We start from the raw sequence: 16661 nt of genomic DNA, 5'->3' as shown, positions 1-16661 counted from the left end.
CCTGGCGAATGTAAGGGACATATTCACTCTCTTTTAGCTCCAAGCTGAGGGAACCAAATACCAAATACTGAGGGAAATATCTGTCTCTTCAACAGTTTCCACCAGCTAATGGAATGTCACTTTTTAAAGCCTGCTGAAAACGACGCTATAAGAGCAGTGAGAGTGAATCAAAACAGTAAAGTTGCGGGCCGAACAGCTAAACAATAAAGGGGAAACTTGCTATGAAGCTCTGTCTCTCCGAAAAACAGCTGCTTTAAGTTGTGGATCTTAAAAGGCAGACTCTCCCTGTCAGTCTCTTTGCATATGTGTAAGAAAACCAGCCATGTTTGTAGATGTTTAAATCTGTGTCAAAGGAGTTTGTTGTAGTAACACGACCTACTGCATTATCTGTCAAAACTTGGCAACTAAATTGTCTGTTAGACTGAGCTCAAGAGTTGCCATTACCCATGCACGGGGCGGCTGTGGTCGAAGGGTCGATCCCCGGCCCCTGCAGTCAGCAAGTGTCCTTGGGCAAGATACTGAACCCCAAATTGCTTCCGATGGCCAACAGTGTGTGAGTGTGTGTGTGACTGATGTGCACCTTGTATGGTAGACACTGACTGTGTGTGAGTGTGTGTGAATGGGTGAATGCTGACATGTGTTGGAAAGAGCTTTGAGTAATCGCAAAAGATTGGAAAAGCGCTATATAAAAGCAGCTCATTTACATAATCTGCAAAACAGTCCATTCTGCCTAAAGTGGTTAAAGTTCCACAAAAAGATATTTTAGGCCAAAAAAGGAAGGATTAGAACAAAGCAGATGAAACAAACAAATGAACTGTTCAGGGAACATTTATTATTCAACAGCTTGCTAGTTATTCAATCTCTTAAAGATTTAATTTCTTTAAACGTATAACATTCTAAAAAAGCAAAACACCGAATATCTATGCTTCACTCTCATGATTCATTCTCAGGTGTTACATAATCAAATGAAACAAAGACAGGGAATGGTTTTGCTGTCAGCGTTTGTTAATCGGGCTGTTTCAGTCTCAGGATGGCTTTAGGCTTTCCAGAGGATTACTGCGTCGCCCATACAGCTCCAGACAAGTGCTATCCAAGAAGATGGTTTTAAATAGGTTTTGAAAGAATCTTAATAATCTTAATTACTTTTCCCCCGTTACAAAACAAAAAGGGACACAGACCTGACGAGCATACATTGGTCGACAAACGGGTTAATACCACAAGACTTAGCGTGAAACGAAGCATGAGTAAGAGAAGACTGAACCCTTGCAAACTCTCTCAAGATCTCTAAAATCTTTATTATCAGTGAAGGTCATTACAAAGATCTGCAACAATAATCTTATAGACAATTTAACATATTTGACTAGTTTTGTAGCTAAAACGTTTAAAACTCCGGTGCATGCAGAACCCCTTAATACTTAATATGATATAAACGCATTAAAGTAGATAACTTCTTTGCAAGCTTACCCTCTCAATCACACGCTGAAAAAAAAAAAAAGGAAACACAAATATAATTCTCATCAGCGAGGCAACTGAGATTTTCATAAATGGAAATATGTCCACACCAAGTGTCCCAGCTACTTGCAATGGCTTCAATGTTCACTTTAAATGTTCATGGGTTGTTGTCGCAAGTAGTCTCTTCGTCAATCTGCTGGAGTACAGTCACGTCACATAGAGGTTGGCAGGCCAGCTGAAAGAAAACAAAACGGAAATGTTACACCTCAAAAGGAAGCAGATAACGACACGTCATCACGCCGAGCCGATTGGTCACGCACTCACCTTTGAATCGCATGTAGCAGGAGTTACAGTGGAGCTGTTTGTTTCGTATTCTGACTTCAGCACCGGCTTCCGATCCGCCGAGACCAGACTTACAGTCGATACACTGAGGGAGTTTGGGAAAGGCAAAAGTTAAAGAGCTACTCATTGGATTTAAAGATAGACCAACGTATCCGAGTCCAAAGGCGGAGGGATAAGGACAGACAGAAGCCCCTTGTATGTGTTAAAGGAAGAAAAGGAAGAAGAAACGAGAGTCGGATGACACAGATTGTCAGGATGGATCACAGTTCAGATGCAGGAGACCAAACTCAACGTTCCAGGAAGGATCAACAATTAAGGAATTAAGTTGGTAATGAGGGACAAAGTGAGGGAGGGGTTGATTAGTTTGGCTTGAAGGTTTTTGGCAGCTGTAAAGGGATCAAGACCTTGAGATTCACCAGGATACACCAGGTTAGTCATACAAAGAAAAAGAGTCTAAAGTGATCAGTTTAGCTTTTGAGGATCGGCCGAGGTGTGTTGATGACATGCTGCGGGGACGACACAAGCCCAGCTCTCACCTTAAAACAGCTCAAATGATAACAGAGCCCAAGGGACTCGATGATCATAGCTGCTCCCTTTCCCAGCGGGGTGTCACAGAACGTACAGATTTTCTTGCCACTCACTGACCTGGATTACAGAACGCACAGCTGTGATTTGAGAGCCGAGCACACATGTACGACGCATGTATGTATATACACACACACACACACACACACACACACACACACACACACACACACCCTCCTCCTCGATGATCATCGATACAGTAGCTCCATTCAATGAATTCAGCTAAATATTTAAGTTTTTGCATTTTTACAACTGTTTAATTACCTTTAAGAATTTCTGACATGTGTAAAGATTTTCTTTATTCTTTACAAGAATAAGAATTCATTGAAAATCATTATTTATCATTTTGACATGGACATTTTTTAAACAAAAATGATGGGATAGTGTTAGCTGCTGATGCTTAAAAACAGTTCAACAGAGAAACACACACTCAATAATACAATACTGTAAGTGGAATGAAACAAAGAGCTGGTTTCAAAGGACTGTCGAGAACAGTGTGGAGTATAACCTGTCAGATGTGAAGTGGAGGGTAAACAGATGGAGAACATGAAACAATAGTGCATACAACATCATATTATAATACAGTCAGAAGTGGAACCAAATGAGGTTCAGTATTCCCTTACCACCACTCCCTATCTAAAATAAACAACACCACCTGGACTACGACGAAGCAACCCAGTGAGAGGTTAGAGGAAGTTTGTTGGGGGTGTTAAGCGAAGCAGCATTGTTCATTTTACCTGCTCCGCTGCTGAGGGTCGCCCGCCTCCGACGTGGGCTCTGGAGAAGTGGTGGGTGATGGAGAGGAGGGTGTGGGGGAAGACGACTGCCGGGACCAAGGGGACGAGGGGGTTCCTGCCCCGCCTCGGAGGGAGCCCATGGAGTAGGAGGAAGGCAGAATGGAGGAGACGGGCCGCTTGGACCCCAAACCACCACCGTAAGAGGAAGTGTTGCCAGAGAGGGCAGATTGAGGACCAGTGTAGTTTTGGATGTAAGAATTGCTTCTGGGAGTCCATGATGAGCGCCAGGAGTTTTTGGAGGCGTCCAAGTTGTCAAGAGACTCACCTCTGCAAAGCCAACCCACGCCACACCCACGTTAGAGACATTTAAAAATGTCTGGCTACTAATTGTGGCAGTTGTTTTTATCTTCAAATATTTACTTATGGTCCAATCCAACCAAATGTGCCAAGGCACAGTAGTAGCCAGACAAATAAATGTTTTCATTTCAGCACACAAGTTGACATCATTAAGAGTAAAAAGCCAATCACCATCATCACACAGCAGAGTTGGGATTTCTTTACTCTCGTACCTTCGCATGGGTGGCACGTCGGACTCCTTGTTGGTGGCGATGGTGGAGGAGCCCTGGCGGATCCAGCTTTTGTCCCTCAGCATCGGAGTTTTCTTCTTCATCTCGTTCAGGATCTGCTGCCGCTCCTGCTCTGCTTGCGACACGGACGTCCTACCCTTCATCTCACCAACACCACTGCCCGTCACTTCGCCCAAAGAGGAGAGATAAACTCAATATCATGTTTCTGTGAGGTCAAAAATAAATCACGACTGGCAGAGAGATTGGAAAGAATGGGACGGAAAGAACAAGTGATGATGTTGATACGGTGTTTCGCCGGTCTTGATTTGACCTTTTTAAAATAAAAAAGCACAATTTAATTATGGAAGCGATCTGAGAGAAACTGCCCTGCAATCAATGAGCCAATTGTTTTTGCTGCGTGTCATTTTCTGGCTTGTTGATCGATTGATTGGTCAGCTGTTAATCAAACGGCGGTACGTTTTGATTTGGTGTAATTGTCATAATTGACTGTTCCATTGATCATCATAACGAGAGCAGCTGAGCGTCTGCGCCCACCTCTCTCCGGCTCTCTGTATCTCATGGCATTGAGGATGTTTCTCCTCTCCATCTCCAGCTCTGATGCAGCCCGCTGACTCGGAGTCTGTTTGTCACGCGCACTCCTCACCTGCTCTTCCAGCAGCCAGTGAGCCATGCCCCCCGGCTGCCCATGCACACCTACAGTAGAGTACAGCCCACATATACTGTATAATATGTACACGTACATGCGTACATTTATCAAAACAACCGGTGTGAAGAGAAACAGAGAACAATATTTGCATCCAATCCATCACTTTTTACATTAAAAAGGTAAATATAATGAAAAGAGAAGACTGACCTTTAGGTTTCTCCTCTTCATCAAGCTGGGGAGATGATTGAGATCTTATCCTGTCAAACAAAAAGAAATACGCGTTAGGGACCCAGCATAAGTACTTTGATATGTGAAATACCACAGGGTAAAACGGCTGTAAAAGGAAAGTGTAGACTGCAAACCAATCAAAGGTTGTCTCCATCTCAGCTGGAGACCTAATCCACTCGCTGGGTGCAGAGAATACCCGGACACGTCAGCTTTACAGTAAATATGTGTGTTCTACTGAGAAATGTGTTGAAAATATAACAAAAGGAAAACAGGATTCACTGCTTCAAAGACACACGTGAAGTCAAAATGATGTACCTGCTTTATATGTTTTTAGAGTGAGGGACAAATCGTTCTCGTTGGTTAGAAACTGGTGTTGTTTGTTTGGCAGTATTATTTGCTTTTGACACTTTTGGTGCAATTCAGTCAAGAACAACGTGTGTTGCCAAGTTAACTGCTGGTGCAGAGAATTATATAAAGAACAAAAGAAAAGGTGAACCTGGAGCTGAATTGGCGCAAAAGCTAACGTGAAACCAACATTTATTAATTTAGGAATCAAATACAACCAGTAACACTTGAAGTCCCCCGTTAATCAGTATACAAACATTTAATAAATGCGTTATAACACACTGTAATGTAGTTGTAAGCAGACGTAAGGATCTTTTAGGTACTTATTATAAGTGCATTAATTGTAAGTAATTATAACTTCTCCTATGACGACATATTTTACATCATTACAACTGTGTTTTACTATATTGTCATTCAGTATGTTAATGAGTGTCCACAGGAGGCGTTACAGTTGTTGGCAAATACATTAATAAACACTCTTTTGTTAAGTATTATTATTGATCAAAATAGGGTATGAAGCAAGCGGGTATTATTAGAGCCAAAAGCTGATTAGCTCAACACATTAAGAAGCATTATCTTATGACTGCAGATGCAGTTTGACAAACGCAAACACAATCTGTCCTGTACAGTACTAACCTGTCTGTAAAGGACAGTGATGGCTGGATATTGGAAAAGCCATGGGAGTCACCAGCCCTTTGGTAAACGGTAGTGTGTAGGGAAAGGTGGGAGGAGGTGGGACGACCGTTACAACACAAAGGCGGAGGACAAAGGACATGCAAACACATTAGTTGCACTTATGCTAATGCAGAGACAACAAAGCAGGTTATGTTTTCCACTTAAATGTGTTGTTATTAGCATTATGGACACACATGTGAGTAAAGTGTTAAAGTAGTAGGAGGAGCAGTGTCTCTACTGACCACTGTTGCTGCTGCTGCAAGGCTCTCTCCCGCTCTCTGCGCTGCTGCTCTGCAGCTTCCTGCCGCCTCCTCTCCTCCTCCTCCCTCTCCTCCTCCCTCCTCCTCTGCCACATCAGCTCTTCCTCCTCCCTCCTCTTTCTCTCTTCCTCCATCTGCCTTTCTTTCCGCTTTCTCTCCTCCTGGAGTCGCTGCAACTCCCGCTCCTCCTCTTCCCTCTTCCTCCTCTCCTCCGCCTGCCTTTGGCGCTCTTGCACCTCCGCCTGCCTTTGGCGGTCTTGCTCCTCCACCTGCCTTTGGCGCTCTTGCTCCTCCACCTGCTTTTGGCGCTCCAGCTCCTGCTCCGCCTTCCTCTTTCTCTCTTCCTCTTCCCACGTAGGAGAGGTGTGCAAGTTGACAGGAGAGCGTGGTGAGTGTGGGCTGATGCTGTGTCTGTTCACTTCCAGGCTCCAGGGCTGCCAGGGAGAAGGAAGGATAGAAAAGAGGAAGCATTTAACACATGACGGCATTTGGCAATCTGACCTTTGTCAAACTCCAGGAGGAACTGCAACAACAGTGGACAAACCGGTGAGAAATTCCATTTGAAAGAGCTTAGAAAGACTTCTGTCATTATGGGAATCATAGCCACACACTGTGTGTCCTGTGTGAATATCCACATGACTAAATATTGTTGTGCTCTTGCTTTCCACGTCCTTTATGTGAAATGGACTTGCGTTTTATAAGCCAAAAATACCAGCTTTTTCATCCTCCAGCTTTTAATACCCTCTGGCTGTTTTGAGTAATTTATACAAATTAAAACACTTTTTTTTTTCACCTCTTGTTGGTCTACGCTGTTGGCAACCTCTTCTTGATCCTTTAGCCATTCCTCCTGCAACTTCTCCTGGTCTCGCTTATATTTCTCCTGGGGAGGAAAAATGAAAAGCAGGGAGAGAGGTCAAAGGTCATTCAAATTGAATGACATGCATGCACAGTCGCACACACAAAACAGATACAAAGAATTAAATGGCCATATTGTTCAGTGGGAAGAAAAAGTAAATAAAATAAAAACTAAATAGATATCATAGCTGTATTGTAATCAGATAATTCCAAGCGCTCCTACATGTTATGTAAGTTGATAAAGCCAGAGAGTCTTGCCCAGGGCAGGAAGTCTCCCTGGCACATCATGAAATCAGGCCGTGTATCCACCAGGGAATAAGACTGGAGGAGTAACAAGCTTTCCCGACTACAGCGCTCTGTTTGGACACCTTTGATCTCCATCCAGAAATAAACCCTCAGAAAAATGTTTTGACAGGATTCCACTACATTTAAGTTGGATACTCGACATATGCTTTACTTTCAGCTGTCAGAGCACGCTGTAAAGTTTTCTGTTTCGAGCCTATTAGGAGCAGTCTGCTGTGATTGTGAGGACTTTCCAGCCTGTCGCTTCAAGCGCCGTGCCTCGTCTCATTTTGTCAGACGGGGCACACGGACAGATTTACATACAGGTATTTCAGATCAAATGGATTGTGAGGTTGTTTCAGTTCAGTTTTATTAGCGGACGACGCACTCTGTTGTTTGTTTGGTACACCTAGCTAAGACTAATGCACTGCAACACAACAGTCGTGCAATAAATCCTTAACGAAGGTTATAATATTCAGCTTTTGTTGAAACTGATGTAGAGAGGTGTTGATTCAACTTCAGGGTCATTTTAAAAGCTGTGGTTTTTCTATTAAATTGTAATGTGTTTTACTGAGGAAGTGTCGACCTTGTTTATTTCAATGAGTGCAGCAGAACAAACATTAGAACATTGTGTATATTCAATACAAATTAGAATATAGTTCTAGTCTTGGAATCAGAAAAAACATTATTACACAGATGCACATAATATAAAAACAAAAGCAAAAAGGATTTGTATTCTATTTGTCTATTTTTATGGCTTTTAAAGTATTTCTATTTGTCCTTGAGTGTCCTTATTTCATTGTTTTGGGATTTGGCATTGTTGCTTTCTCAGTACAACACAATACAACTAAGCAGCCTTACATATGACAGAAGCAGCACCTCTCTCGTAACACTGTACATCTTCATGAAAGCAACACTTGTTGCAGAGCTGATTTATTACCCTGCATTAGTTTTTAGCAAGGTGTCCCTAATAAACTCACTGCTACACAAGTGTGCCTTCGTGTACCTGTAGGAGGCGCTCCTGCTCCTTCTGCCATTTCTCTTGTCTTTTGCGCTCCTCTTCTGGGTCCCAAGACCAGCGGCTGGAAGAAGGAGTGATTGAAGGAACAGGTATCTGCAAACAGAGAAGATACACAAGTAGCATAAATGCACGTACTTGTACACTCAATCCAGCAAAGTGTCAAGGCTTGTGATGTTATCAAACTAATGGATGCAACTGAGAGTTGAAGCACAGCTGTTGTTTGTGATGATGGTGTTAAAGCAAAGCTTGAAACTGCAAATATGCCTATTTTAATAAAACCCCTGCATACAGTGGAGAAAGTACTTGAGAACTGTACAATTTTGAGGTAATAGTACTTTCACTTATTTCCATTTTCCCATCACTGTCTGCATCACTTCAACTGCATGTCCTCCTAAACGACTTTGTGCTATTGTCAAGTCAATTCGATCTACACAGCTTCAAATACAAATGTTGTCCCAGAAGGTTTTACAATGTGCGCAACATACAACATAATTCATCCTTCGACCCTCGAGTATTTTTATTTCACTCATAAAAATGAGAGCTCCCTGCAATTATAGTTGATTAATTGGGGCGTCTGAAAGGCTTAAGAAGCAGCTTCCAAAGTAAACTAGTGCACATGAGATTCTTAATAATGGGTCTAGACTTTGTAATAACTGTGATTTTAAAGCAAGCTATAAAAGCAAACACAACAAAAGAGATAAAATTGCCCTTTATGGACTGAGAATACTACTCACATCTGGCATTGCAGAGTCTGATCCTCCTTGAAAAGAAAGAAAATCCTGTAGTCAATACTTCTGACATGCTCCGACAGAACAATACAACAGAAGTTTGCCTCAAGGCCAATTACTGTAGCAACACAAATTTAACAGGCGTATTCAATTTTCTTGATTTAAGCCAATTTAAATCAATGAAATTGACATTTAAAACCCACAAACAGTAAATTGATGTTTTCAACAAAAGGTTAAATTTCACCTCTTATGATTCATCGATTCTCTCAATTCAACTTTACCTAGTTGTTGATATTTCATTTTGGATGGCAGCCAACAGGAAAATCAATAAACTGATTGTGATCAAACCAAACTGGAAGAACGACACACATATGAGCAGCATGCATACTCAAGATGCACACAAGTTCAGCGCAGCCGGTCTTGAAAGGCGAACAACCGATCAATACATGCATGCCAAGAGAGCAGACAGGAATGCTTTTAACTTCATGCGCAGCAGAGTGAAAAGTGTAACCATGTGTTAAACCTGGACACCACTCAAAAAACACCACAAACACTACAGGATTCAAAGATTTGTGTTTGTGGTTGGTACGCTGGCGTAGTGTCTGACATGCTGTCCAGCCTTTGGAGCTGAATGTGTTTTTATTCACAGACTGTTGAATAAATACGGGGGTCTCTTCTTCGCCACAAAAACATTTTGTGACGATGAGCTGAGGATTTTTCACCTTCATCTTCAAAAATAATAAAAACTAAAACAAAGTTTGTTTTACTTTGCGAGGACACAATTTCCTCAATTCGCCTCAAAAACATCACTCGACTCTGTTGGGTTGAAAAGCATGTCAGTGTCCCAGGGTGTACCAAGCAAAGGTGAGGAGGTCACTGCACACTCAACCCTGTTTACCACAGAGGTAGACCAGCGCACTGACATGGGACCCTGAGCCACCTGAAGGAGGGAAGGGGCACAGCACAAAGGTTAAGCTCTGGAACCAAAACAGAGCCATGGAGGAATCTATTTGAACCCTGACAGCTCATAATCAATGGATAATAGGTTACTTATCGATTGAACATGAGGGTGTGATTGATAAGAAACATGCAAACAATCCCTTTGAGAATCTGACGATAGACAGTGAGACAAAAGCACAAAGAACCACCAGCCACCAGATTACACAGAAGTCATTATCATTATTATTACAAGAACCATCCCGCCACGATTCAGTCGGGGCTTTTTACATTCTTTTTTTTACCTTTTTCAAAAAACTCTGACCTCCGTTTTAAGTTTTTCAAAGATATGGTTTCTGACTCTACATGAGAGATGGAAAACAGGATACAGTGAGGCACATTAGAGGAGAGAAACAAGTTTCACCAGGTAATATTCCATCTTATGTTACCAATACATGAATTAGGATGTATGATAATCATAGGTTTCATCATTTTGTTACATAACACAGTAAATATCCATCAATATTATCCAATAATAGTTCATCGTTTGCAAAGATCTTCCTCCCAAAACTAATATAACATCCATATGTTTCTGTATTCAGAAATACAGATCAATTCCTGACATTTCTGAGCGTGCGCTCTGCTCTTTACCTTTGTTCCTCATCGTCACCTGCTGCTCACGGAAACCTCCATTGACTCCGTTTGAAGCCACATCCTGCAGGGAGACATGGCAGGGTGTGCGCTCATTAATGGAGGCACGACACACACACACATAAAACTTCATCAAACCTTGAGTTCATTCTGGGTCACTCACAACGACGGGGTGGGCGGGGGCATCTTTGGATGGCAGCTTTTCCACGGAAGAGCGTGAAGTGAAATCCAGGCTGGAGCTGACAGTGTTTGTGTCAGGGGAACCTAGAAGTATCGGATGATCCATACTGGTCAGATTGATGATCTTATGGCTTTTAAATGGCAAGGAAGGTTGATCTCTGTCCCAGTCTGCATGCAGACAATGCAATGGCAAAAAAAAAAAAAATAGTGTTTGTTTGCACATAGAACCATGTTTTCTGTGCCAGTGTTTATGCAGAAGTTAGTTCTGTATATGTGAAACGTTGACACTGAATTGTATATTTACATTAAAGCAGGGGACAAGGTTGTTGTTATGGTGTTATTATAGAGAGCAACAGGGTGTGACAGAGAAACCTTCCCCAGCCATGCAGCCTATTAAAGCTTTCATAGACCCACACAGTGTTTCTAACAGGCTCACCACCACCGGGCTTCACTAAACTATTTGAACAAGTACTGTGTGTTAGTTCACGTGAGCTACTCTGGGGTGGTTTATTCTTTTTTTCTTCAAGGTGACACTGACGTAGTTGGAATAAGTAAGCCTGCTTTACTAACGCTGTGAAAACAGCACACTCAGACGACCATAGACCAGAGCTGGGTTAGTTCTCCACAAGGAAAACACCGCAAGGATACAGAAATAAATGCTGATGAGACAGGAAAAAAACAGAAGAAACAACCAGTAGAAATAACAAGAACAAGAAAAGGGAAAACAGGACAAGAAAAATGCACACAGGAAGAAAAAAAAAAGTAGGAATAATAACCACTGAAGTCAACACAATAACAGTCTTTCATCGTTCAGAGGAGAAACAAAAAGTTACAGGTCTTTCACTACTTCGGTGTCATGAGATCATTCATGGATGATTTCACAATAGTTTACGGACCAATTTAAAGTGTCAAAACTGTTTAGCAACGCTAGAAGCATAAGCAGCACTGTCAGTCAAGGAATGCAACCCTTAAAGTGGTTCAATTCAATCTCACGCAAGCAAACACCACACACACACACACTCAGACACACTCAGACACACTCAGACACACACACTCAGACACCCAGTGTTCAGAGGACTCACTGTTCTTGCCATAATGGCGTATATCCATGACCAGATTGCCCTCCTGAATAGCCTCCTCCATGCACGACTTCCAGTCTGTGTAGCTCATTTCTGCCACCTTGTGCCCGTTCACCGTCAACACCTCGTCTCCGACCTGAAGCTGGCACATCTCTGCCGGGCTGCCTGCAGGAGACAGAGAACACACGTCATTGGCAGCAAAGAAAGTACACAATTCTACCTCTGCAGGGACATGGTTGGTTATCACTCGTAAGAGTTTTTAATCTTGGATAAAACAGTAGTTGGTTTAGTAACTTCAGCAACATTTAATTTACAAGAAATTACAGTATTTATTGTCTTTCTTCTCACAACCACCAATGTTTTGTTTCTTCCTGCTGTATTGCATGATCTTATTCATACTCATTATATGTCATTGTGTTTAGAAGATCTTGCCAAAGGACTGACTTAGTACAATTGGCTCATTTACAGAAATACTGATTATTGTGCGTAGTCCTTATAAACAAAGACAGGAATAAAATGAAACATAACACAAAGGGTGATTTGACACGACACGTACGACTGTATTGAACAAAGTTACACTCATGTATACTGTCGGTTCAAACCGGTGGGACAAAGCCGGAGTTAATGCATTGATTTTGGGTGTTAATGAAACGTTACTAAACTGCATGAGATACTGTGAAGGTGGTAAAATCTCAGTAGAAAGAGAGGCTCAGGCCCAGCAGATCTGACCCAGATAGATGCTGCCCTACATAGGTCTGGCATCGCCACTGCAATGGTTCTGAAAACCTGCTGACAACGATCCAGCAGCGCCTAAAACATAACAGAGCCAGTGCTGCCACTGTGCTGTATCTGTGAATACATCAGTCCAGAGTGAGATATGCCTGATTGATCTTTTTCAACCACTGGGAATGTAAAGCTTTAAAAAGGTTGCCAGTTTGGCTGATAAACACATAAAACTGGAAGGTGAATAAAGCTTTACCCATACAATTCAAATTACCTGGCTGAATGGTCGTGACGCGAGCTCCTGTTGAGTCCCAGACCGCCTGGAAGCCAAAGTCTCTGCTGCTGTTGGGCTTCTGGTTCAGGCTGATCCGCATCTCAGAGTACTTCTCCTTGAAACCAGACACCAACACATGCGAGTTGAACAACAATGATTCACACACACAAAAACGCAGCTTTAAGTGCACACATGTGGAACTCCTGACTTTCCATCGCTCTGGAGATCAGCATGTAGGGTGCCAGCTTTGAAAGAAAGCCTTATATTAATCATTTATTGCTGTTCATTAAATGCCAACCTGTTGCTAGTTCTGCAGTGCAGCAGTATATTATCTTTAAGCAAAGAGGTCGAAGCAAAAATCACATTTAATGACATATTTGGGCTGACTAATTATTATTATTAAGTACCTCGCTGATTTCTTTGGCTGGAGCAGGACTGACTTCACTCTTGAAGTGAGGAGGGACAGGTGAGACACTCTGAGTAGAGGTGATACTCTTCCCCGTGGTCTTGTTTTCTTCCTCCTCCTCGTCTTCACTGCTGTGGACCGAGCTGGACTGAGAGTGGTTCTCGTCCTCAGAAGTCATGAACTGATGATAGCGGCTCGGCACCGACGGTTTCTTAGGAACATCTGCGTCGCCGTTGACGCGCTTCTGAGCGTTGTCCGCCTGTTCGGGGTGAACGCAGATTGTCATTGGGGGGGAATCAACTTGTGATATTGTCAACTCTTTAAGTGAGAGTGAAACTGCTTCACTTACTGAAGTCATAAAACTGTAACAGTAATGAACGTGAGGGAGGCTGTTAACACTATTACAACACTAACTTCATCTATTATTCACTGTTCCAGTAATCAGATCAGACTCATGGGCAACATTAATGCACTCGAAACACAGAACACTGTACCTGACGAACAAGACACTTTCATCTTTCAGATCTTTCAGCCCCTTGAGCTACACTTTGTATTTAGTTGCAGAATTAACTAGTACTCACTGCAAAGGCTCGGGGAAGTGAGGTGAGGCGGGACGACTGGGTCCCAAAGGGCCTCGCGGTGACAACTGAGGTTAGACGTGCGCTATCCGATCTCTGGTAGCTCCTGGGAAGAGAGGCGGAAACCCGAGACACCCCGGGAGGCTTGGGTTCCATTGAGCTTGGCTGTGGTTGTTGTTTGTACAGAACACCAGAGGAGGGGGCCCCCAACTCGGTCTGTGTGCTCGACAATGGGCGCCTTGGCTCGGGCACCTTTTGTACGGAGCTAGAAGAGGAGACGATGGTTGTGGTCTCCTCTGTCTTGACTGTGCGGTCTGAGACAGGACCCCTCTGTAGAGGTGCAGCTGCCGAAGACTGGGAGCTGTTGAAAAACCTGCGGCTGGTGGGAGTGATGGCGGGAGTGATGGCGGGAGTGATGGCGGGAGTGATGGTGGTTGTGGCGTAGCTGCCTGCAGGACTGTCCAAAATGTCAACTTTCCGTGAGGTGGGAGGGGAGGCGGCCCTGCCAGTAGCTGGAGAGGCAGCGGGGGGTTCGTCCTCTTTCAGAGAAGCCTCAGGGGTTTCAGAGGAATAGTAAGGAGTGTCAATAGTGTAGCTCCTAGGATGGTTTCGGATGCGTGGGGTAATGACAGGTCTATCAAATACTTCGTCGTCGTCCAGGTAAGACAGAGATCCGAAACGACTGCCGACGCTGTCTTTTCCTTTATTTTCTCTGTGCACCGGACAGAAGAGAAGTGGAAAAAAAAAAGTGGACAGCGATGGGTGAAATTAAAGACGAGGATGGAAAGGGATGCAAGTTAGGGAGGTGAGGGGGACAGGTGACAGGAAACAGGGTGTGAGTGACAGGGTGGAAAATAGAAAGAAAAGCACAGGTTGAAAAGAGGACGATAGAGAAAGGTGGGACAAAACAAGGGGAGGTAGGACATAAACCAAGATTAGATTACACTTTCACATTGACTGAAGGACAATTACAGTGTCTCCTACTTCACTCCTGCACAAATAATCCTGTAGTCCCCGTGTTAAATACCGCGGAACATACAGACCTTTTCTTTTATTACCTTAGAAAAGGATCCTTCTCCGAGGGAGAAACAAAACCAAAAGAGGAACAAATTCAGTGTGTGGAGCTTTTGGTTAAAAACAAGGGTCAGGAAATAAAAATAGAAATTCTACAGCATTAAATCTACCAATAACGTACTCAAACTCTTACCTCTCCTCTTGCATCTCCTTGAAGGTCTTGGACCTTCTGTTGCTGCTGATCGTGATATCCTCTATCTTCTCCCTTTCCTCTTTTTTCTTTACTATATCAGAGTTGACACTCCTGCGCCTGTTCTTCCATTTGCTCAAGTCCTGCAGCAAAAGTAAACCAAAATCACCTCATGCACCATTTCGTAAGAATTGAGCTTAAATCTAGATAAAACAGAGTGGTTGTGTTACATGGCTGGCTGTAAGGCTGTAAGGGAGTAAAGTTGAGAAGGAGAGAGAAAGACACAACCAGAAAGGGCTACATTTGAAGGTGTTCTATTTGTGTGCTTTAGGCTCCTCCCGGCTCACTTCCCCTGTGTATTGAGGACTATATGACCTAAATGCTGCTTTAAGACACTATTATTTTGCCATGACACCAATCAGACACACCACTGTCACAGCAAGTCATATAAATATGGATAACTTTACATTTATATATGTAAGAATGAGCACTTGTGATGGATCCCTGGTGTTTAAAACCAGTTCACCACTGACCCCTTGGAAACTTATTTTCCAGGAATAACTCACACCCTCAAGTCAACTTCACATGTCTAGTTATGTTCCATTTTGGGGTCTCTGTTTTACATAATCTGTCTATATTACATCATTTTTATTGGAATTTACAGGATGTGGCGTTTCCTGCCACAAACACTGATTTGGAAATGAGGGCAGTCCAGAGCCAGAGGGCAGTGGTGCACCAACCCGTGTCTGTCTCCCGTCTCTGGCTTCTATCTAAACAGCTCTTCACCCTGCGGACACAGACTGCAGCACAACACCTGCTCACCTGATGGTTTTAGATCATGTGCTCATCTTTCATTTCTGTTTTGGGAACAAGACTGCTTTCTGCCAGAGTCAGCTTGTCTTGATTTGTATAACAACAATGATAACATAAAAAGGTAATGCTCACATCCTGCCACCTATCATCACTGTCCTTTATCTCCTCACGACGCTTCTGCAGCTCTTCGTGGAGAACCTGCCGGACGACGGTGGGGTTGACCTGGATATCGCTTGTTGATTTACTCCTGTGGAAAGAAAGTTAAAGTTAAAAAATGTTTTTTAAAAGAGCTTGAGATGTGGAGGGGATGTTTAGTTTGCATATCCTGGCAGAAGCTTTACAAGAGGTAAAAAAGTTAAGAGTTATTCCACTTCAAATATCCAAATCTTTCACCATCGTGCCAAAAAAAACTGTACAAAACAAACAAAAAAAAGAACACAAATAGTCTAAATAATTTCCACCTTGCACCTGTATGTTTGGATGCTGATAATAAATTGGATTAGACCTTTAACCTGGTGTTAGTTTGCAAACACAGCACACGGGTCAACCACAACAAACCGTGGAGGGATGTAAGCTCAGTGGGTTAGTATCACGTATCACCGCCCTCCCCGTCATGCAAAAGAGCAAAGTCACTCACAGCCTTCAGAAAAATGCACTTTGTTTCCACTTACCTGTAAAGATTTACACATGTCTAATATTGCTATCAGGGTGGTTAGACCAGTGCTCAGTCACAGCTCTCACTGGGACACACTAGTTTAGGTAAATGACCTCGCATATTGCTATTGTATGCACCTTTTTCACTTTGTTGTGTTGTCCAAAAGAGCTTTCTGGAGCAAACGAAAGCCACCCCCAGCCTCCCCACACCCTGAACTTGGCCCTGTGCCATACAATACTCTGTGTTGTGTGTCAGCATTTAGCAGCTAGTGAGTGAGAACAGCAGCACAAAAGCAGGGGGCAGCGAGGTGCGACTGTAAGAGGCCAGAGCAAATGCAAACGTGCCACATTCCTGGGACCCCGTATCAACTCACCCGTCGATACTCTCTTGCGTTTGGCACTGTCTAGGAAACCGGAGAG

General features: G+C 43.1%; 1 protein-coding gene across 1 annotated transcript in view; it reads right to left on the bottom strand.

Moving 5' to 3' along the window:
• Positions 1-1077: 1077 nt before the first annotated feature.
• Positions 1078-16661, bottom strand: part of lmo7a (LIM domain 7a) — a 43931-nt gene continuing 28347 nt past the window's right edge. Inside the window, exons 10-31 of the mRNA XM_029458694.1 lie at positions 16616-16645; positions 15720-15834; positions 14778-14917; positions 13574-14282; positions 12994-13251; positions 12587-12701; positions 11593-11754; positions 10494-10678; positions 10331-10394; positions 9985-10041; positions 8750-8775; positions 8001-8108; positions 6651-6737; positions 5840-6291; positions 5559-5615; positions 4557-4606; positions 4238-4396; positions 3686-3869; positions 3117-3443; positions 2331-2439; positions 1777-1879; positions 1078-1687 (exon numbers count right to left, since the gene is read on the bottom strand). Coding sequence (XP_029314554.1) covers positions 1665-1687; positions 1777-1879; positions 2331-2439; positions 3117-3443; positions 3686-3869; positions 4238-4396; positions 4557-4606; positions 5559-5615; positions 5840-6291; positions 6651-6737; positions 8001-8108; positions 8750-8775; positions 9985-10041; positions 10331-10394; positions 10494-10678; positions 11593-11754; positions 12587-12701; positions 12994-13251; positions 13574-14282; positions 14778-14917; positions 15720-15834; positions 16616-16645 — 3520 coding nt within the window. The 3' untranslated portion in view covers positions 1078-1664. The remainder of the gene's footprint in view (positions 1688-1776; positions 1880-2330; positions 2440-3116; positions 3444-3685; positions 3870-4237; positions 4397-4556; positions 4607-5558; positions 5616-5839; positions 6292-6650; positions 6738-8000; positions 8109-8749; positions 8776-9984; positions 10042-10330; positions 10395-10493; positions 10679-11592; positions 11755-12586; positions 12702-12993; positions 13252-13573; positions 14283-14777; positions 14918-15719; positions 15835-16615; positions 16646-16661) is intronic.

Source organism: Cottoperca gobio, chromosome 21, assembly GCF_900634415.1.
Source record: "Cottoperca gobio chromosome 21, fCotGob3.1, whole genome shotgun sequence".
In the NCBI taxonomy this organism is placed as follows: domain Eukaryota; kingdom Metazoa; phylum Chordata; class Actinopteri; order Perciformes; family Bovichtidae; genus Cottoperca; species Cottoperca gobio.
Note: the sequence above shows the minus strand (reverse complement) of the source record. Positions and strands in the feature narration are given on the sequence as shown.